Source organism: Pelophylax lessonae, assembly GCF_965119305.1.
Source record: "Pelophylax lessonae genome assembly, chromosome: 11".
NCBI lineage: Eukaryota > Metazoa > Chordata > Amphibia > Anura > Ranidae > Pelophylax > Pelophylax lessonae.
In genome coordinates this window covers 194,993,091-195,016,797 of record NC_138778.1, presented here as the reverse complement: position 1 = coordinate 195,016,797, position 23,707 = coordinate 194,993,091, and the positions used below count along the sequence as shown (strand labels likewise).

At 45.8% G+C, this 23,707-nt stretch overlaps 1 protein-coding gene across 1 annotated transcript in view; it reads left to right on the top strand.

Moving 5' to 3' along the window:
* The window catches only part of SYCP2 (synaptonemal complex protein 2), a 372,455-nt gene that overhangs the window by 335,140 nt on the left and 13,608 nt on the right, over positions 1-23,707 (top strand). The window contains exons 38-41 of the mRNA XM_082271514.1: positions 12,849-12,943; positions 13,021-13,120; positions 13,407-13,465; positions 13,536-13,614. Of these exons, the coding sequence (XP_082127640.1) occupies positions 12,849-12,943; positions 13,021-13,120; positions 13,407-13,465; positions 13,536-13,614 (333 nt within the window). The remainder of the gene's footprint in view (positions 1-12,848; positions 12,944-13,020; positions 13,121-13,406; positions 13,466-13,535; positions 13,615-23,707) is intronic.

Below are 23,707 nucleotides of genomic sequence, written 5' to 3'. Positions count from 1 at the left end.
ATCAACCAATAGTGAAGAACATATGGAAGGGCTGCAACTGTCAGAGGACTCAGAGAAAATAATTTTACGGTAAGTTCTTACAAAAATTAAATTTCTCTAGCGCTCATTGACAGACGTAGTCCTCGGTGATACACCACCTTCGGGTTATGTTGCCTCCACAGGAGCAGGACTAGACAGGAAATTAAAAAGCTCTGGCCACACCCTAGGGGCAGTCCCAGAGGGTATATCCTCTCTCTCTCTGCCTCAGCAAATCAGTTATTTTCTGTCTAGTTAGGAGTAAGGACCTAGATACCTTGCTGGGATCTTAGGTCCTGGCAAGATTTTTTTCTTAAAAGATTTTTTAGACAGCTTTTTTTCTCCAGTGTTTCTGTGAGATCTTCAAGCAAGAAAGCTGAACTGGGCGACGGGCTGGATGTTGAGATCCGGTGGTCACCCCAGTTCAGCCTACGAGCGCGTGCAGGCCATAGCTCCGCGCTGGGTCGGCCGCGACAAAGTCCCATTAAAGGACTGACCCCGCGAGTTAAACGTCTCGCTGAAACGCCAAAGACCATGAGTCACGGCGTCCATATCGGTCGACAGCCCTCCCGCCCCGGTGGAGAGGGGTACTGTCAGGAGTTGGTGCCCGCCTGGTTCCGGTATGGTGAGTAGTATGTTCCCCCTTTTTCCCCTGACGGGTCTTGTGGTGAACGCGGGCCCCTCTCTGTATGGTAAGATAGAGTCCCTCTCTATCCTATAAATGACACAGATCCTCCTACTTTGAGTGTGATTTTATGTGCAAAAAGCCTGGAGGCTTGGTTTGGGAGCTAACAATCTAATTGTATACATGTTAAAAAGATTGTAATCAGTGGCATTCTGGGAATCCTACGGTGATAAGAATAAGCTACCTACCAGTCAGAAGCCACGGACATGTAGACTGTCTTCCTAATCAGATCTCCAGCTATTAGCAGGCCTCCCGAAGGGCCATGCGGTCCGCCAGGGCCGGTACCGCCAACCACGCCAAATCCCCATGCAGAGAGAGTGTTGTGTGCCTTGCAGCACACCGCTATTCAGTACAGGCCGCCGCCATTTTTTTTGCTGGATCGCACGAGCCGCCATTTTGGCATAGCCTCGTGTCTCCAGCATGGGGGCGGCCATGTTTGAGGTGATCCAAACACCTCGTGGAGCTAGGGGAGGCGCCGGAAGGCGTGCAGAGGGGTGGAACCGCCTCCTTTCTTCCTGGGCAGCCAGCCAAAAGACTTCCTGTTTGTCAAGACAGCGCTGTAACCTGTTGCAGTTAAACTCTGAGCATCAAGTGGTGAGCCTGGGGGTCTATCTCTCTCTCTCTCTCGATCGATAGGGATCCCTAGCAGGTAACACTAAGGGGCTTTTTGTGGCGCTGGGGGTCTGGAAAAAAAAAAAAAAGTTTTTATTTTTGAATTATATTATCCAGGAAGTGACTGGAATTATCATGGACCCTGCCACACATATTCCCCCACCTGTTTCCCTCGAGGGGGCCACGGGACCCGCCGGTGCACAGAGTGTAGAGTCATTTACAGCAATTTTGGAGTCTATGGTGGCTCGGGTGGAGGCGGCCTGTCAGGGACGGGGGTCAAGGAAACGACCCCCGCCTACCCCTATACTATCTGACACCTCTGACTCAGATTCAGAGATGGTCACTGCAGTTGCAGGTTCCTCTGCAAGGGCTGTTATCCCAGGTAAAGCCCCCTCAGACAGTGAGGAGGACGCTTCTTCTCCTGCTATAATTCAGGAAGAAGCATTGGTGGACGCACTAGTTGTGGCAGTGCAGGAAACCTTAAAACTTGAGGCTTTACCGGCAGAGGCAACTGAAACAGAGATTCCTTTTGGTACTAATAAGCCCATCAAAACGGTGAAGGTTTTTCCTGTACCCAAATGTTTCGGTAATCAGATTAAAGGAGAATGGGAGCATTCTAAACGTACCTTTACTATTTCCAAGCGTATTGCTAGACGCTATCCGTTTGAGGAATCCATCATTAAGAAATGGACGGTACCACCAGTGGTGGATCCACCTATTTCCAGGCTGAATAAAGCCACGGTTATCCCAGTGGAGGACACTTCGTCCTTTAAGGATCCGGTGGATCGAAAGATGGAAGCAGAGTCCCGCACCATCTTCTCCCTGATAGGGTCAGCATTTAGACCAGTAATTGTTATTGGTCTAGTTTCCCAGACACTTACGGAATGGGCGAAAATGGTACGCCAAGACCTTAGGGGAAAAGATATTCCCCAGGAGACATCTGATTTGATGGAACAGATTATACAAGGGCTACAGTTTATCTGTGACGCAGCCTTGGACACTACTCCCTTATTAGGGCATGCATCTATGTCAGCGGTGATCCTCAGACGTGTGCTGTGGTTAAAATGCTGGTCAGCTGACCTAGGTTCCAAAAAGACCTTGACAAATCTCCCTTTTCAGGGGAATCGTCTATTTGGGGCCAACCTAGATGAAATCATTAAGGATGCCACTGGGGGCAAGAGCACTTTTTTGCCACAGGCTGCTAAAGCTAAGGGACCTCGCAACAAGCGAGGACCTTTCTTTACCGCCCATAAAGGGCGCCCGGCTGGTACTAGCGGGAAAGGCAAGACTCCTCCAGGAGGGTTCAAGAAGGGCTGGTCGGACAAGCAGAGGACCAACCCAGCCAAACCCGAAGCAAAGGAGTACACAGCCTGAAGGTGCGCCCCCACCCGGTTTCAGGGTGGGGGGACGTTTTCACCGGTATTCAGGACATTAGATCGAGCTTCAACCACTACTACCGGTGCGATTCTTCCCTTCCAACATTTAAGTACTACAGGAAGCGGTAGTTACCGTTCCCTGAATAGATCTTTTCCTTTTACCTTTTCCTAAGATTAGTCCCTATACCTCACAGGAATCGGATCTGGTTGACCAGATAGGCCAAGTAGCCTCTAGTCGGGTGACTTCGGTCCCTGAGGTTCAACCAGAAAAGATCACCCTTCCTGATAACAATCAGGTATCTGATAAATGTGTGGGAACAGAAAACGACCAGACTTTCTCGGATGGTCGGGGCCAGATACCTCTAGGGACGCCTGGTTCAGATTCTATCAGCGCCAGTGGTCCTAGAAATTCTAGGCTGGCCTCCTTAAGCCGGCCTGGCCGACTTGGACATGCTAGTCGCAGACATTCCGTGGGAACTTCGTCTCAGGGAGTGTCTGTGGTCTCAAGGACCAATTTACCATCATGCTTTACAGTCGCTGGGTTTAATGGCCTGGCCATTGAGACCCAAGTACTGAAGGACAGAGGTTTGTCTACTTCAGTCATTCCTACCCTTATTAAAGCAAGGAAAGCGACTTCCAGCAAGGTCTATTATCACACATGGAAGACTTATATTGCGTGGTGCGAATCTTTAGGATTTCCTCCACGTACCTATTCGGTGACTCGAATATTGGCCTTTTTGCAAAAAGGGGTTGAGCAGAAGCTAGCCTTGAGCACCATCAAGGGTCAAGTTTCAGCATTAGCAATCTTCTTTCAGAAACCTTTAGCTACCAAGTCCTTGGTGCGGAATTTCATCCAGGGGGTGCGGCACCTGGCTCCTCCAGTCCGCGCGCCCTTACCACCCCTGGGATCTTAATTTGGTTTTGTCGGTTCTACAGAAACCTCCCTTTGAAAACATCAGGGAGATTCCCTTGCTTACTTTATCCCAGAAGGTGGCCTTCTTGGTGGCTATTACTTCTGCTCGCAGGGTGTCAGAACTGGCTGCATTATCATGCCAGTCCCCATACCTAGTGATTCATAGGGATAAGGTAGTACTTCATCCTAAGCCATCTTTTCTTCCTAAGGTGGTTTCAGATTTTCATCTGAATGAAGATATTGTACTACCTTCCTTGTGTCCTCAGCCCAAGCATCATCGGGAACATGCGTTGCATTCCTTAGATGTGGTTCGGGCAATCAGGGTATACCTGAAAGCTACGGAATCATTCCGTAAGACGGATTCACTTTTTGTGATCACGGATGGCCCCAGAAAGGGTTTGCCTGCATCTGCCGCGACCATTGCCAAATGGATTAGACAAACGGTGGTACAGGCTTATTCTATTAAGGGTCAGAGTCCTCCGTTCCCCGTTAGGGCGCACTCCACTCGAGCGCTCAGTACTTCCTGGGCCTTTCGCCATCAGGCGTCAGTGGTCCAGGTATGTAAGGCGGCCACCTGGTCGTCGGTACATACCTTTTACAAAATTCTATAAAATTGATGTGACGGCATCGGCGGATGCCTCATTTGGCCGCAAGGTTTTGCAGGCCGCAATTTGAGGAGACCGGTGGTCTACCTCGAGGGTTTTTTTCTGTTTGAAAAAAAAAAAAAAAAAAATTTTTCTTTTTTGTTGAGTCTCATCATTAAGGATGAGCATTGTAAATTTCTAGTTGGCACCAGTTGGGCCTTCTAGATTGGGATTTGATTTCATTTTCCCACCCCTCATTTGTGATACTGCTCTGGGACGTCCCGAAGGTGGTGTATCACCGAGGACTACGTCTGTCAATGAGCGCTAGAGAAAAATGGATTTTTGTAAAATCTTACCATAAAATCCTTTTCTCTTAGCTCATTGACAGACGTAGTCCCCGCCCCTCTGTTTTTTGAGTTGGGTTGGGTTAAAATCTCTAAAGACTGCTTTTTCACGTAACTGATTTGCTGAGGCAGAGAGAGAGAGGATATACCCTCTGGGACTGCCCCTAGGGTGTGGCCAGAGCTTTTTAATTTCCTGTCTAGTCCTGCTCCTGTGGAGGCAACATAACCCGAAGGTGGTGTATCACCGAGGACTACGTCTGTCAATGAGCTAAGAGAAAAGGATTTTACGGTAAGATTTTACAAAAATCCATTTTTTTTCCGCCTAGTGTCTATCCCTAGAAGGAGGAGCATAGCCCTATGAGTCTATGACTAGCAAGAGCTGCGTCTGTCAAACTTCAGAGAAAAGGATTTTACGTAACTTCTTACAAAAATCCAGTTTTTTGCATCCTTTGTTGCCCCCCGAAGCTGCTGCTCTTCTTCATTATGTTTGCGGTCGCTTCTATCTACATGCACTCTAACAATGACTGAACGTAAATGTAGTTTGACTGCGTGTTGTGACAGAAAAACTGATATGTCATTTGCCAGTACCCCTTTGCACGTACTGTAAACTAGAGCTGCACGATTCGGGATAAAATGAGAATCACAAATTTTTTTGCTTAGAATAAAGTTAACTATTCTCTCAAGATTCTTGGCGTAACATCATCTTTCACATTATACAAAATAATTGGTCTAACTAAATTGCATTTGAAAGACCGCTGTGCAAATACAGTGTGACATAAAATATTGCAACGACCACCATTTTATTCTCTATGGTCTCTGCTAAAATATATACAGTATCTCACAAAAGTGAGTACACCCCTCACATTTTTGTAAATATTTTATTATATCTTTTCATGTGACAACACTGAAGAAATTACACTTTGCTATGTAAAGTAGTGAGTGCACAGCTTGTATAACAGTGAAAAATTGCTGTCCTCTCAAAATAACTCAACACACAGCCCTTAATGTCTAAACTTCTGGCAATAAAAGTGGGTAAGCCCCTAAGTGAAAATATCCAAACTGGGCCCAATTAGCCATTTCCCTCCCAGGTGTCATGTGACTCGTTAGTGTTACAAGGTCTCATTTGTGAATTGAGAGCAGGTAAATTTGGTGTTATTGCTCTCACTCTCTCATACTGGTCACTGTGTTATTGCTCTCTCTCTCGCACCTCATGGCAAAGAACTCTCTGAGGATCTGAAAAAAGAATTGTTGCTCTACATAAAGATGGCCTAGGCCATAGGTGTCCAACCTTTTGGCTTCTCTGGGCCACATTGAGTGTAGAGAAATTTTCTCGGGCCGCATATATAAAATATATACTATAGTTAAGGTATATAAGTAATAAAATGCCGCTCCCCCCCCCCCTCCCCCTGGCACTAATTTAACTTCTTCCAGCCACGCTATAGCCGAAAGACGGCTACAGCGCAGGCTCTAATTTCCGGGAGGCCGTCTTTATACAGCCTCCCAGTGACAGGCTCCCTGCGCGCTCCCGCGAGCGCGCATCGGGGAAAATCTTGAAAAAAGACTTGGCTACGCCTATGGGCAGTCCCAGGTGGTATACTCCCCCTCTCTGCTATAGGTCTTCAGTTTTTTTCTGCCTAGTCAGGAGTAAGGACCCAGTTCCCCCTGGGATCTCTGGTCCTGGCAATTTTTTCCTTTTAAATTGGCTTTTTTTTTCAACTGCCAGACTGGGAGACGGGCTGGATAATCTAGATCCAGTGGTCTAGCCAGCGAGCGTGTGCAGACCACAGCTTTGCACTAGACCACTGGACAGGGGCTGGCCTGCGAGTTAAAAGCCTTCCGAGGTCGCATACGTCCGGGTCTTGGCCTAGGTTGCAGCATACCTCCTGGTATGCTCCCCCCCCCCCCCCCATTTAGATGGTGAGGAGTTTCTGTCTTGAGCTGTGCCCGCCTCGTTCCTGGTATGGTGAGTAGCTATCCCCCTCTCCCCATTGAGGGTTTTAGGGTGGATGCGGGCCCCTCCCTGGAATGGTCAGACCTGTAGGTTCCCCTCAAACCCCCCCTTGGTTGTTGGTGATCCCTGTGGGCTATCTGGTACCCCACCCCTTCTGGGGTAGCGTGGTGGGTTGACTGGGGCTGGTGTGTACCAGGCAGGAGGGCGCGCTGCCAGCAGCTTAGCTTCTCGGCTTGGGGGAGCACTGGCTGTTACTGGGGTCCTGTGCCCAGTCCCCCCTCTCCTTGCTGGGTAAATGCCAGGGATCCCTCCTGGGTCCCTGGGAAACCTCATGGAGCCGGGTGTGATGGCCATTTTGTTGTAGTCTGTGGCCATTTTTCGCTGGTCTGGCGTGCTAATGGAGCAGCGGTCATGACAGGGGAGCCTCTGAGGCTCCTCCTTCCCCCTGGGTTTTTCCTTCCCCTTGGATGCCGCAAGTGGAGCAGTGCTTCCTGGTGCAAACCGATGCTACTCTGGTGGAGTCGTGAGTCTGATGGGGTCCCTCCCTCTCTCTGGTGCAGGTTGTGGGGTGCTCTGCGTGATGGTGACCCGTAGGTGCTACCGGTGTGGTGGGGGTCGCCCCAAAGCGGTGCTAGACACTTTTTGTGGGGGTCCTCCTTCTTACTTATGGAGTCTTAGGAGATCTTTTCCCCACCTGACCCCCTTTATAGAGGCTGCAGGTCCCTAGGGGTCCCAGCCCTCCATGGGTGCACTGACGGCGGTCCTCGAGTCCTTTCTTTCCCAGGTGGAGGTGGCCTTTGGACGGTAGGCTAGTGAAAAGCGGCCCCTGCCTTCCCCTGCCTTGTCTGTCTCATCAGATCCTGAATCTGACTCGGCCACCGCGGACGTGGCCCACCCTGCGGTGTCTGCGGCCACACTCCCTGATTATCAGATAGTGGGGATGATTCCTCCACACCTGTAGCTGCGTACGAGAAGGTGCTATATGACGCACTGATTGCATTTGTGTGGGAAACTTTAGGAATGGAGGCTGCGGCTTGGACTGTGGTGGAGGTGTCAGTCTCCTTTGGCACCCACATGCTGTCATGCTGTGTTTCCTTATCTCTCCTGTTTTGACAAAATTGTCGCTAAAAAATGGGATCGTCCAAAACGTCCCTTTGTGGTTCCTACACGCTTTTGTGGTGCTGTACCCCTTTGAGGAGTCTCTTTAACCACCTCCCACCCGGGCCATAGTACATATACGGCCGGGTGGGAGTCTCGTCCTTCTGAATGGACGTTCCGGAACGTCCTTCAGAAGGAGAGAGATCGCGCCGCCGCGGGCACGCGCAGCGGCGCGATCTCGATGTGCCTGTGTCCCTAGGACACAGAGCAACAAGCCTCGGCAGGAGGGCCCTGTGATTGGCCCTCCTGATCACATGACGGCTGTGTCCAATCACAGCCGTCATGTAATGTCAATACAGCCGTTGTAACGGCTTCGATCTCTTCTCCTCCTGACAGATCCTGTCAGTGAGGAGAAGAGAAGAGGATCAATTCTGCAGCTGGGGTGATCAGTGAGTATTTCTAATTACTCACTGATCACAGGGGGGGTCTGTGCTGGTAATCAGATGATTGATTACCAGTGCAGCCCTGGGGGGAGGGGATGCCACTAGAGCCACCAGGGATGCCCACCCATGACCACCAGGGATGCCCACCATGGCCACCAGGGATGGCAAACAGGGCTCAGAGAGCCTGCCAGTGGTGCCCCCTATCAGTGCTGCCCACCAATGCCATCTATCAGTGCTGCCCACCAGTGCCCGTTATTGCCATCTATCAGTGCCGCCCACCAGTGCCCATTATTGCCCACCAGTGCTGCCTATCAGTGCTCATCAGTGCCCCCATCAGTGCCGATCAGTGCTGCCCATCAGTGCCACCCATCAGTGCCCATCAGTGCCGCCGATCAGTGCCCATCAGCGCTGCCTATCAGTGCCCACCAATGCTGCATATCAGTGCTATCTATCAGTGCCACATATCAGTGCCCATCAGTGCTGCATATCAGTGCTACCTATCAGTGCCCATCAGTGCTGCATATCAGTGCCACCCCATCAGTGCCACCCCATCAGTGTCTCCTTATCAGTGCCTGTCAGTGCGGCGTCATCAGTGCTCATCAGTGCAGGAAAAAACGTATCTATTTACAAAATTTTATAACCTAAACAAAAAAACTTTTTTTTTTTTTCAAACTTTTCCGCCTTTTTTTATTTGTGCACCAAAAAAGGAAAAACCTGGCGGTGATCAAATACCACCAAAAGAAAGCTCTATTTGTGGGGAAAAAATGACATAAATTTGGTTTAGGTACAGTGTTGCATGACCGCGCAATTGTCATTCAAAATGCAACAGCGCTAAAAGCTGAAAATTGGTCTGGGAAGGAAGGGGGTTTAAGTGCCCAGTATTGAGGTGGTTAAAAGAAGTGGACTGTTCAACCAGTGGTGGACCCCCCTGTCTCCAGGTTGAACAAGGCAACCATGATCCCAGTAGAGGAATCTCCAGCTTTTTAACATCCGGCTGACAGGGAGGCAGAGTCTGTGGCCCGCAGTATGTTCACTATTGCTGGTTCGGCGCTGAGGCCAGTGCTGGCCATTGCCCTGGTGTTGCAAACACTAACTCTGTAGGCTACACTTTTGCGCCGTGACCTAGAGGGTGAGCAAATTCCCCCTGCTTTTGCTGAGTTGGCGGACCAGTTAGTCAAGGGGCTGCAGTTTGTCTGCGATGTCTCTTTGGATGCAGCTCCCCTGATTTCTAATATATCTGTTTTGGCAGTGGTGCATAGGCGTGTATTGTGGCTTAAGTGTTGGTCTGCGGAGCAGACTTCTAAAACGGTCTGACTAATTTACCTTTCCAAGGCGATTGCCTGTTTTGGGCTACCCTGGATGACATCATTAAGAGTCTCACTGGAGGGGAAGAGTGCCTTTCTTCCACAGTCATGGAAGGGAAAGGCCCATCTTTCTCGGTTCACAAAAAGTTTTTTCGTCCTTCAGGGTCCACTGACAAGGGTTCAAAACCTTTCAAGTCCTCCTCAGGAGGTTCCAAGCAGCCCTGGTCTGGCAAGCCAAGAGCGGGATTTTCTATACCCGTGGACAAGGATCCTTCAGCGTAAAGGTCCGCCCTCACCCATGATTGGGGTGGGGGGACGTCTTCGCTGGTTTCCGGGCCCGGGGACCTCCTTGGTAACCGACAAGTGGGTCCACGGTGTGATACTGTCTGGTTACAAAATCGAGTTTCATCGTTGCCCTCTGGAAAGGTTCTTCCCTTCCAATTTGCGTCTGTCCCCGGACCTATTGCAAGCTCTCTTTGGGGCAGTACAAGACCTGCTACTTGAGGGTGTGATTGTCCCGGTTCCGGTACCAGAACGGTTTCAGGGTTTTCATTCAAACCTCTTCACAGTCCCAAAGAAGGAGGGCAAGGTACGCCAATTCTGGACCTCAAGGCCCTGAACTGCTTGTGCGAAGTTCAGAATGGAGTCTATTCACGCGGTGGCGGCATCTCTACTTCAGGGGGATTTTCTTGCCTGTATCGACATCAAGAATGCTTACCTGCACATTCCAATATGTGCAGGACACCAGCACTGTCTCTTTTCTTTTTTCTGTAGGGGAAAACATTATCAGGTTGTGGTGTTACCCTTTGGTCTCGTCTCCGCTCCTCGGGTGTTCACAAAAGCGTTGGCCCTGGTTCTGGCGTTGCTGCGTCAGCGGGGGATTGCGGTACTGGGCTATCTGGATGACCTCTTGATGGATGACGATCGCTATACAGACCCTGAAGGAGTTTGGTTGGCTTCTAGATTACCAGAAGTCTGCTCTGATTCCCTGATTCCAGGGAATTGGATTATCTGGGTCTGACTCTGGATTCAGCTCTAGCCAGAGTGTTCCTTTGGACAAACTCCAGAAGTTGCATGCTGCGATTCATCTCCTGGTGTCCAGCAGATAGTCCTCCCTGTGGACTTGCTTGTGGGTGCTGGGTCTGATGGTATCTACCTTCGAGGCGGTTCCGTTTGCACAGTTCCATACGAAGTCTCTTCAAAATGAGATCCTGATAAAATGGGACCATTGTCCGAAGTCTCTGGACAATCCAACCTGGCTGAGCCTGGAAACCAGGGGGCCTCAGGTCTGGTGGCTTTGCTCTTCGGCAGGGCAAATCCTTTCTCCCCTTATATTGGACAGTGGTCACCATGGATGCCAGTCTATCCAGGTGGGGAGGTGTCCTGGGACTGAGCTAAGCTCAGGGTTGTTGAACGCTTTAGGAGTCCAGACCACCAATTCATGTCTTGGAACTTCAGCTGATCAGGCTGTGCCTGGATCACTGGATGGATCGCCTCCGGAGGCTTCTGGTGTGGATTCAGTCGGAAAGTGCCATGGCGTTGGCTTATGTCAATCACCAGGGGGGAACAAAGAGTGCTTTGGCAGCCCTGGAAATAGTCAGCATTCTCCAGTGGGCAGACCGCTTTGTTCAGTCCCTGTCCGCTGCACACATTCCAGGAGTGGAAAACTGTCAGGCTTTCTCAGTCGGCAGGCGTTGGACAAGGGGTCCCTTTATCTGAACATGTTTCATCAGATATGTCTCTGGTGGGACACCTCTGAGGTGGATCTGTTGGCATCCCGGCTCAAAAGAAAGGTGCCGAGGTTTGCGGCAAGGTCACGGGATCCTCTGGCGGACGCCTCAGAGGCTTTGGCAGCCCTGTGAGGCCAGTATCATCTGACCTATGCCTTTCCTCCTCTCAAGCTTCTGCCACGGCTTTTGTTCAGAATCAAGGCCGAGAGGATTCTGGTCATTCTAGTAGCCCCGAATTGGCCTTGTCGGTATTGGTATGCTGACCTGGTGCGGCTGGTCGCCGACGTCCCTTGGAGACTGCCTCTCGGGGAGGATCTTCTGTCCCAAATCTTCAATTCTGCTTTACAGTCGCTGGCTTGATGGCCTGGTCTGTTAAAATCCAGGTGCTGAGGGATAGAAGTTTGCATGAGTCTGTGATTCCGACGCTACTGAAGGCTAGGAAGTCTACCTCTGGGAAAATCTACCATCATACGTGGAAAGCGTACATTTCATGGTGAGAGTCACTTGGAGTTCACCCTGGTTCTTTTTTGGTGGCTCGATTTTTACTTTCTTCAACGAGGTGTTGAGCAAAAATTGGCCTTGAGTACCATCTAGGGCCAGGTGTCGGCCTCGGCAGTCCTCTTTCAGCAACTCCTCCTGGTGCGTACCTTTATTCAAGGGGTTAGACATCTGACTCCATCGGTGCGGTCTCCTCTACCGCCTCGGGATCTGAACTTGATGCTTTTTGTTCTCTAGAAGCCTTCCTTTGAGAATATTTGGGAGATTCCCTTGCTTACGCTGTCCAAGAAGGTGGCCTTTTTGGTGGCTATCGCTTCTGCTCGCAGGCTGTCGGAGCTGGTGGCGTTATCTTTTCATACCCTCTATGGTGGTCCACAAAGCTAAGGTGATTCTTCGCCCATGTCCTTCATTCCTTTCTAAGGTAGTCTCTGATTTCCATTTGAATGAAGACCTTGTGTTGCATTCCCTGTGTCCCAGGCCTAAACATCCTAAGGAATTTGCTTTGCATGCCTTGGATGTGCTTCGGGCAATTCGGGTGTATTTGGCAGCCTCAGAGTCTTTTTGGAGGTCAGACTCCCTAATTGGGATCACAGACAGGCCAAGAAAAGGGCTGTCTGCTTTTTTTGCGACCATTTCCAGATTGATCAGACACTCAGGCCTATTCTATCAGGGGTCAGGTTCCTCCTTTCCCTGTAACAGCACACTGCTTCTTGGGTCTTTCGTCATCAGGCGTCAGGTTTGCATTTGTGGATACTTCCTTTGGCTGCAAAGTTTTTCTGGCTGCTGTTTAGAGGGTCTGTTCCCTCTTTGAGGGTATATTGTTCAGGTTGGGCTCCAGTTGTTTTTTTGTTGAGTTCTGTTTACCTGGTTGGCTAATGTGTTTAGCCTTGGGATTTTTTATTTTCCCATCCCTTATGTTTGGTACTGCTTAGAGACGTCCCTATGGTTCTGATTAATGGAGAAGTTGTGTCCGTCAATAAACGAAAGAGAAAATGGGCTTTTTGACTTACCGTAAAATTAATTTCTTTGATCTCATTGACCGACAAAGCACCCATCCTTCTATGGAGTTGTAATACTGACACTGCTTGTTACTAAACTGAAGAGCTATAGCAGAGAGGGGGATTACACCACCTTGGACTGCCCATAGAAGTAGCCAAGTATTTTTTCTGCCTAGTGTCCTAATCCTGTAGGGGGCAATATAACCCTATGGTTCTGAATAATGGAGAATCTGTGTCCTTCAATGAACTCAGATGAATATTAAAGAATTGGTTTTGTTCTCTGTTGGATTACTTTAGGATCGTTCCCGAAAAATGGATTACTTCACCGAACAGTCAGTGAAGTCTGCACAGAAACACCTGACCTCGGTCGAGGTACAAGTACAGAAATGCCGGTAAGTGTGGAAACAGTGGTTTGTGCAGAGTCTGTACAGATGAGCATGGTCATTTAGTCTAATTCTCCCTGTCCTAGAATGAAACATTTGGAAAAGTTCCAGCAGAACATTCTGGAAGAGATTGAAAACTTTGAGAAAGATTCCAAGGCGTTAAAGCAAATGGAAAAAGAATTTACTGTAAGACTGTAGTTAATATCATTTTTCTGCTTGTTTTCATCTGCATCTGTTGGTGGAGAAGTTGGCAGTGTAGTAATTTCCTGCTTATTCTTATAAGGGCTGATAGAATAGATAACTGTTTTTTTATCATCTGAATGGTTATGTTGTACAATAATCAGATCTCTGGTCATGTACCATTCCTCACCCTCATCCCTCATCCTCCATAGTATTATACTGTGCATCTCACAGTGATAAAATGACATCTCAGATCATATCAGCTGCTTCTCATCCTTTCCCTATGTCTTAGAATTTCTGGAGCAAGCAGACGCAAGTGCTAAGTGTCTACCACAGCAATGAACAAAAAAGGTCAGTTTTACTCTTGCAGGGCAAAGGTTTTAGTCCTTCTGATTATTAAGTCTGCTGTTTCTAATTTTAGGATTCATTGCCTCAAGGCTTCATTTGAAAAGAACGTATCACACTGCACAGATTTCGAAGGAAAGATTTTTACTTCTGAAGTATGTAACTACAACATACGAAAGTTTTGCAAAAATTGTATTCATACAGTATCTCACAAAAGTGTGTACAGCCCTAACATTTTTGTAAATATTTTATTATATCTTTTCATGTGGCAAAACTGACGAAATTTCACTTAGCTACAATGTAAAGTAGTGAGTGTACAGCTTGTATAACAGTGTAAATTTGCTGCTGAAATATAATGTACAATAGTGCAGCGCAATCCTCAATGGTAAATCATAGATCATATAATGACATATTGGGGCCCTGTCTGACGGAGTATCCTAAGTTTATCGGAAAGCCCCTTCTTTAAGGGATAAAATTGCACCAGGGATTGTTGACCCACCCCGTATTAAAGATAACCACATTTTTTATTTTCTGTCTGGCACTTATACATGCGGCAAGTGTGCAACATGTAAAAGTTGTAAGAAAAATGTAAGAAAACGGAAAGAATTTGTAGCTACAGCCACTCAAAAATCGTATAAAATAAATTTGATTACTTTTACTACACAGGGGGTGGTGTATATGCTACAGTGTGAGCGTGGCCTCCAATACATTGGACGGACCTCTCGAGCATCATTACATGTTCGAGTGGGTGAACATGTCAACAACATCCGCAAAGGTTTGGAGGCACATAGGGTATCCAGACACTTTAAAACATTCCATCAAAAAAATCCCAGTGGTAAGCAATTTTGGGGAATTGAGAAAGTAATGCAATTTCTTTAAGGAGGTTATGACATCAGATCTGGATAAGATGAGGATCCCCAGTGCCCCTCAGGACCAGTTTTTTAAGAAGGGACTTGAGTCACTCAAGAGACGTCATGATATCGTTGTACCCCCCGCCGATAAAGGCATTGCGGATTTAAGCAAGGAGGCATATGATACAGAAATGAGAAACATCCTGTCGGATGCTGATACATATGGCCCCTTACCTGGTAATCCCACAATTAAGTACAAAAAGTTACTCTCCCAGCTGGTAGAGGATGGGTACAGTAAAGGGATTCTGAATAAGAAAGAGAGGTCATTTCTGATCCCTGTGGCCCCCAGGGAGCCGATCATTTATTTTCTGCCGAAGATCCATAAGGATCCTGTCCGGCCCCCTGGGAGGCCAATTATTAGCGGATTGGATTCCGTGACCTCCCGTGTGGGAAGATATGTGGACAATTTTTTACAACATATTGTGTCCACAATGCCGTCATATCTCAAGGACACCATGCAGGTGATCAATATCTTAAGGAATGTCGTTTGGGAGGAGGGATGTCTGCTGGTTACAGCAGGCGTCACCTCGCTCTACACGATAATTTCACACACCCATGGCATGGAAGCGGTGGAATTCTTTTTGGCCAGAGATTCCTCCCTACAGAGGAGACAACAAAAATGTATCCTTAGTTTGCTCAAATTTTCTATGGAGCATAACTACTTTTGGTATAGTGGAAACTATTACCTTCAGCAAAGAGGAGTTGCCATGGGCGCAAAATTTGCGCCCTCTATGGCAAATTTATTTTTCTGGCCAAATGGGAGGATGACATTGTTTGTTTATGTGGATCCAGTTCCAGAGCTCTTCCTGTGGAGGCGCTACATAGACGACGTCATCCTCCTATGGAAAGGTGACCGGGCATCTTTGGACGCCTTTATGGAAACTCTTAATGCCAATGATAAGGGCATTAAGTTAAAATACGTGGCCAGTGACTCCGAAATCAACTTTCTGGATCTAAGGATTAGAGTGGAGGGGAGAGAACTAGTTACCTCCACGTATTTTAAAGATACAGATCGCAACGGATATATTCATTTGAATAGTTGTCACCAACGCCCTTGGCTTAAGGGGGTACCTAGGAGCCAATTTAGGCATTTGAGGAGAAATTGTTCCCGTGTGGAGGATTACCTGGTGGAGGCAGAGTTGTTAAAGCAGAGGTTTGTCTCTGGATGAACTAAATGGGATTGTCCAGGAGGTGAAATCCTGGGATGGGGAACATACCCTGGATCCCTCTAGCAGACCTTTGTCTACAGAAGTGACCACGAGGATCCCTAAAGTTCCTCCTAATATCACTTTCTTCACCAGCTATTCTTCCCAGCATTATATCGTGAAGAAGCTCCTCAGAAAACATTGGGGAGTCCTTAGAAGTGATTGAATTTTGGGACCACGTCTTCCTGAGGTTCCCTCGGTCACTTTTTGGGGCTTACCCCCGTTGAGGTTGACTGTTGCACCAAATATTGTAGAACCTCCAAAAAAAACAAGCATTTTCTTCCAAATTAAGGGTTTCTTCCCTTGTAGGAAATGTTCCATTTGTCAGGTCAATAAATTAAAAAACAGGAAATATACTGAGTTCTCCTGTAAAAAATAAAAAATATGAGGTGGAACATTTTTCAACATGTTCTACAAAAAATGTGGTTTACCTCATCATCTGCCCCTGCAGTCTACATTACATGGGCCGCACCATTCGTTCATTTCAGACAAGGATGAATGAGCATGTGGCAAACATAAAGAAGCATTTCCCCAAACATTCCCTGTCTAAGCATTATGACGAAAAACATGGGAGGAACCTTAGGGGTACCACTTTTATGGTAATAGATGTCCTCCAACCATATTGGAGGGGCTGTCATATAAGGAGGGAGATCTCTAGGTTGGAGACAAGGTGGATTTTTATGCTTAAGGTGTATAGGCCTTTTAGCCTTAATATTGAATGGGACGTAAACGCGTTCATCAATAATAGTTGAAGTCCCCCTCCAACTTAGTTTGTCTTCTTTTCTTTTGTAATTATTTTATATCTCATCCGCCTCATCTCCGATGTATTATCGAATGGAATTAGTGTTAGTACGATGTACTATTTTTATTTTAGGCCATGTGTCCACAGACAGCAGCTATCTGGGTCATGAAGTATCCAATTTAGGGTGTGTCCCTATCCTTAATTGCTAATTGAGTGAGAGGACTGGGAAACAAGGATTTCGGGCACAAATGTTTTTTTAAAAACAAATTATTTTATTCAAAACATATTTAAAACCAAAGAAAAGTACAGGCATATAATTATGTGTTAAGGACCAAACCAGACCCATAGATGGTCTATACTGTGGTGTATCTTAATACATACAGTTTAGAACAATGGTTTACATACATCTTAAAGTACAGAACAATTAGTAGTCATATCATTCTCAGGACTATTCACTCACGATCAGATAAAAACCACCGGCGGACACCAAAATAGACAAGGTGTCGGTCCGTGGGATCAACTGAGAGTGTGAATTAACTTCCACCATATAATATTTGACCTTTGCTCGACATGTTTCGCTTTCTTAGGAGAAAAGCTTCATCTGGAGCATATCATTTCGTTTGTCTGTACAGTAATAGTCAGGCATAAATCTCAATTCCGTAGGGGAGTTTTTTAACGAAGAGGACTGTTGTGCGTTTGTGGAAAGCACCGTATTTTGGCACCTATATGAGCATGTAGTAGTGAGGGTAATCACTCCATATTTACAGACCTGGAGAGGACGGGAGCCTAGTGCATGTAGCGTGTCCCTTATGGTTGTCTAAACGTCCGTGCCGCGCTATTCCAAACTTGCACACAGTCCTCGCCGGATGGGGTAATGCCCCATCCGGCGTTACCCCATCCGGCGAGGACTGTGTGCAAGTTTGGAATAGCGCGGCACGGACGTTTAGACAACCATAAGGGACACGCTACATGCACTAGGCTCCCGTCCTCTCCAGGTCTGTAAATATGGAGTGATTACCCTCACTACTACATGCTCATATAGGTGCCAAAATACGGTGCTTTCCACAAACGCACAACAGTCCTCTTCGTTAAAAAACTCCCCTACGGAATTGAGATTTATGCCTGACTATTACTGTACAGACAAACGAAATGATATGCTCCAGATGAAGCTTTTCTCCTAAGAAAGCGAAACATGTCGAGCAAAGGTCAAATATTATATGGTGGAAGTTAATTCACACTCTCAGTTGATCCCACGGACCGACACCTTGTCTATTTTGGTGTCCGCCGGTGGTTTTTATCTGATCGTGAGTGAATAGTCCTGAGAATGATATGACTACTAATTGTTCTGTACTTTAAGATGTATGTAAACCATTGTTCTAAACTGTATGTATTAAGATACACCACAGTATAGACCATCTATGGGTCTGGTTTGGTCCTTAACACATAATTATATGCCTGTACTTTTCTTTGGTTTTAAATATGTTTTGAATAAAATAATTTGTTTTTAAAAAAACATTTGTGCCCGAAATCCTTGTTTCCCAGTTACGATGTACTATTGGAGATTTTTATTTTTCATTTTCATTTGTTATTTTTGTGTTATTTTTGTTTTATTTTTCATTTTTTATTTTTTTTATTTTATTTTATTTTTTTTTATTTCATTTATTTTTAGTTTTACTTTTATTTTTAATTTTATTTTACTTTTATTTTTATTTTACTTTTATTTATCTCATTTCCATTTTGATTTCCATTTTTGATTTTCTTTTCTTTTCTTTTATTTATATATTTTTATTTTTTGGTTGTTTTCATTTTATTTTATTTATTTTTGGTAGTTTTTTGATATTTTTGGCTGTTTTCACTTTCCATAATTGGTTATTTAACTATATTGATTGATTCATCTATGGCTTCTTGCATGTTTTGTAATTTTTGTAATGTCTGCTGTAAATATATCAATTTGGCTTTCTTCAGCGGTGTTCCTACCGGACTTCCGTGTGTGACATTTTTTCTATATATTTTTAATATATTTTTATTGTAATTTTGTCCATTAATTTATTTTATTGGATCTTTGGGGCCGTGTCCCCCATCTGATCATTGTGTTTTAGCACTTCCGGCCCCGGTTATGTATTCTGCCACTTCCGATGCTGGCCGGTGGAGCACATAAACTTTTTTCGGTTCCTGGGTTGGCTGCGCCTGGATTGATATCACAGGTGTTTCTAATCCTGGTCCTATGAAGTCGGGCTATTTAAGGGTTGTGACGCAGACGCATGGCTGTAACGCTCCTGCGTTTTATGTATAATGTGGATTTACAGCTGCAGAAATATTCCACTTCAGTAGTCATGTAGAGAAACGCTGAGACACCAATCCCAACTCCCAAGACTCATCATGTGTGGATAGTCTCAATTCAGCAAGTAAATACACACACTCAATAAGATATTCCTAGAGTGACTTATATGTATAGTAATATAGTGATGATAGGCTGAAGAGACAGGTTGGGTAGAGATGGTAGATGACAGACACTTGAAAGGAATGTTCTTGAAAGTAAGATAGTAGCAGATGGGATGCAGATAGGTTTAGCAATCATGTATGGTAGCAGATGATAGAGTAGCAGGTGAACATACAGGATAGACCAACCCAGTGCAAGAGCAGATGGTATTAGGCTCAAGAGCTAGCAATCTTAGTTAATGCAGATGTAGTAATAGTCCTTAGTATGCAGAGCTAGATAGTGTAAGCTTTAGTATGAAGGTTATAGAGGTTTCCCCTGTGGGGTACTTATCACTAGTAGCAATGTAGTAGAGGAGAGGTTCGGCAAGAGCGGATGATCCGGTGACGGGATACAGGGATCAGCAGCGTGGTTCCGATAGCGAGGTATGCTTGCAAGCATGAGAGCTTCAAGACAGATTATGCGGCGTTGAACGAACATGTGAGTGAGACCGCCGGAGGTTGAAATAGCCGCTCCAGCGGCGCTCAGTGATGACAGCATCGGTCTTAAAGGTGTATGCACACCTTACCAAAAGAGAATGGTGGGGCGCATACACTTAGGAAAAGTGGAATTAGGGTACCAAAGGTACCAGAACATTACAGTACCCCCCCCTTAAGGCCGGCTCCTGAAGGCCTCTGGAGCTGGTTTGTCTGGGTACTTCGCATGAAAGTTGCGGATTAATCTAGGGGCATGTATGTCAGAGGTGTTTAGCCAGGTGTCGTCTTGGGGCCCATAGTTCTTCCATCGAACTATATTGAAGTTTTCTTCTGTGGATACGAGAATCCAGAATCTCTTTTATCTCATATTCTTCTCCACCTTCAACTTGTACAGGAGGAGGAAGTGGGATAGTAGGCCTTATTTCTTGGTCAGGAACATGGGGCTTCAGTAGCGAAAACATGGAAAATGGGATGTATTTTGAGGTCTATTGGCAATGTAAGCTGTACTGCAGCTTTTCCAATAAGTTTCTTGATTGGGAAAGGTCCCAAGAAGAGAGGTCCAAGCTTTTTGCTAGGGATTTTCAGTCTTAAATTTTTTGTTGAGAGCCAAACGAGGTCCCCAATAGCATACTGAGGAGAAGGTCTTCTGCGAAGATCATAGTACTTCTTTTGTTGACTATGAGCGTGTGCAATGGTAGTATTAAGCAAACCCAGAGAGTCCTTTATTTGGGTAAGATAGTCTGAGGCTACTGGGTTATTTGAAGGAAGGATGCGTGGTGGAAGAATAGAGGGATGAAACCCATAGTTCAAGTAGAACGGACTCTGCTTGGTCGTACTGTGGGTTGCGTTGTTGTAGGCAAATTCTGCCAGAGGGAGAAGATCCACCCAATCATCCTGTTGGTAAGAAGTGTAACAACGTAAATATTGCTCGATGCATTGGTTGACTCTTTCAGTCTGTCCGTTGGTCTGCGGATGGTAAGGAGAAGTGAGCTTCTGCTCAATTCGTAGTATGTGACATAGTTCTTGCCAGAACTTGGAAATAAATTGTGATCCACGGTCAGACAGAAGAGTTTTTGGGATACCATGTAACTTAAAGACATGTTTCATCAGGAGTTCTGCCGTTTGTTTGGACGAAGGTAGTCTGCGAATAGCAATGAAATGTGCCATCTTTGTCAGATGGTCCACTGACACCAAGATGGTATTAAATCCTTTGGAAGGAGGTAGTTCTACTATAAAGTCCAAGGACACAACTTCCCATGGAGTTTGGGGTATTGGTAGACTGCATAGTAGACCGGATGGTCTCGTAGTGTCAATTTTGGACCTGGCACAGACATTGCATGAAGAGACAAATTTTTGTATAGATGTTTTCATGTCAGGCCACCAGAATTGTCTGGTAATCAGATTAAGAGTCTTTGTCATACCCATATGTCCTGCCATAGGCACATCATGCGATAATTCCAAGATCTTGGTGCGCATGGTAGGTGGTATGTAAAGTTTGTCGTTGTAGTAGAGGAAGCCTTCTGCATCGGTATTTAGTTGTGGTGGGGGTGAATCCAAACTTATACCATGCAAAACCTCTTCCTTCAAAGAACGGACAACTCCAATAATACGCTTGTGAGGTATTATAGGAACGGAAGGGATTTCAAAGTAGTTTTCTTCAGTTAGTCGTGATAGTGCATCCGCCTTTTTGTTCTTATCTGCAGGTGTGTAGGTCACTAGGAAGTTAAACCTTAGAAAGAATAGTGACCATCGTACCTGTCGGTGAGAGAGAGTTTTGTTAGTCTGAAGATATTGAAGATTTTTATGGTCCGTGTATATAAGTATTGGTAATCGGGTGTCTTCGAGTAGATGTCGCCAATTCTCCAGAGCCAATTTTATAGCAAGCAGTTCCTTTTCACCCACGGGGTAATTTACCTCTGGACTGCTTAAGGATTTAGAAAAGAAGGCGACTGGATGGAGTGGTGAAGTGTTAGTTGGTCGTTGGGAGAGTATTGCTCCTACTGCCATGTTTGACGCATCTACTTCCAGAATGTATTGGAGGGATGGGTCTGGATGGCGTAGTATGGGAGCAGAAGTAAACCTTGTCTTTAACAGGTGAAAAGCTTTATTTGCTTCATCTGACCATTTGAATGGTCTCTTAATGCTAGTGAGCTGTGTGAGGGGTCTCACAATGGCAGAGAAGTTCCTGATGAATTTCCTGTAGAAATTAGAAAATCCAAGGAATCGCTGTAGCGCCTTGCGGGTGGTTGGTGTAGGCCAATCCTGAATGCAGGATATCTTACTCATGTCCATGTTGATTCCTGTTTTGGATATGATGTAGCCTAGAAACAGTACCTCTTCTTTATGAAACAAGCATTTTTTCAGTTTCACGTATAGGTTGTGTGCAAGCAATCTCGATAATACTAGTCTTACATGTCTTATGTGTTCAGACAAGGATTGTGAATATATAAGTATATCGTCCAGATATACCACAACACAGACATCTAGTAAGTCTCTGAAAATATCGTTTATAAATCGTTGAAAGGCTGCAGGGGCGTTGCATAGCCCGAATGGCATTACAAGATATTCGAACAATCCGTATCTGGTTCTGAATGCAGTCTTCCACTCGTGTCCATCACGGATTCGAATGAGATTGTATGCCCCTTTCAGGTCCAATTTTGAAAAATAGGTAGCTCCACGCACCTGCTCAATGAGCTCAGGGATAAGCGGTAGAGGATAGCGATCTTTTATTGTAATAGCATTCAATTGCCTATAGTCGATGATAGGCCTGAGACTTGAGTCCTTATTGCGGACAAAAAAGAGTCCTGCTGCTGTGAAAGAAGTGGAAGGTCTAATAAAACCTTTTTTCAAATTCTCATCCAAATATTCTTTGAGATGGGAAAGTTCATCCTGTGAAAGAGGATAAACATGACCGAACGGCAATTTGCTATTTGGGAGTAGATCAATACTACAATCATAGTCTCGATGGGGAGGTAGTGCTTGAGCATTTTTCTCAAGAAAAACCTCAGAGAGATCCTGATAACATAGTGGTGCAATCTCATCTGTCACCACAGACAGGATCTTCCCGGAAGACGGGAGGTTACACATACCCTCGCAATAGCAAGAGAGGAAGGCCAGGGTCCGTTCCTTCCAATCTATGGTTGGTTGATGTGTGTGTAACCAGGGAAGTCCCAAAACAATGGGAAAGTGGGGTGAAGGTATTAGATCGAAGGTAGTGGTCTCCATATGAGACCCGTTAGTAGTGACTAGGAGTGCCTGTGTCTGATCAGTGATCAGACCAGAGGATAAAGGAACACCATTAATAAGACTCACTGAGACAGGTTTAGGTTTAGAAATAATAGGGACTTTATTTAAAGCAGCAAAACGTATGTCAATATAATTTCCACAAGATCCTGTGTCAATCATGGCCTTAGTAGTAATCCTGTTCTGGTCCCACTGTAATGTTAAGCAAACAAAAAGGTAAGGGTTAGTAATTGAAGTTGTCAATCCCCCTAGGAGGACATGTGAACACTCACCCTTCTTTTTGTAGACTAGGGGACAGACGTTTATCTTGTGATCCGGGGATGCACAGTACAAGCAGAGATTACCAGATCGTCTTCTGGCTCTTTCCATAGTTGATAGAGGTGGGCGTATGGTTCCTACCTCCATAGGAGTGGGGTCATCGGCCGAAATCCGAGAAGAACTGGATAATGGTATTCCCATTTTTTCAGCCTTTCTTTCTCGTAGTCTTCTATCTATGGTGATACTGAGTTGTATCAATGCATCCAGGGTTTTTGGCAGATCCGCTCGGGCGAGCTCGTCTTTAACGGCCTCTGATAGGCCAAGCCTAAATTGAGTTTTCAGAGATGCATCGTTCCATTCTGAATCAAGGGTCCATCTCTTGAATTCTGCGACAAAGTCTTCCACAGGTCTCCTACCTTGTTTCAAGGACCTTAATTGAAGATCGGCAGTACTCTGCCTATTGGGATCATCATATAGGCTAGTAAGTTCTGCTAGAAATAAGGCATAGTATTTGAGAAGCTGATCGTTTTTCTCAAAAAGAGAGTCTCCCAGGCCCGAGGATCGCCTGTTAGGTAAGAAATAATAGTACAAACCTTAATGTGATCAGTAAGGTAGGTACGGGGTTTTAGCAAGAAAAGTAACTCACATGCGTTTTTAAATTCGCGAAATTTTTTGCGATCGCCTGTAAATACCAAAGGAGGATTTATTTTGGGTTCAGGGGACTGAGCAGTGGTAAGTTGTGTCAGTCTGGTTACCTGCTGCGTCAGAGCCTGATTTTCTTCTCTTAATTCAGCAAGTGCGTGTATTAACGCAGTTACTTGCTGTTTTAATTGTGTCACCTGAGTGGTTATTTCTGCTGAATCCATTTGAGGTTCGTTCAATCTGTAACGCTCCTGCGTTTTATGTATAATGTGGATTTACAGCTGCAGAAATATTCCACTTCAGTAGTCATGTAGAGAAACGCTGAGACACCAAT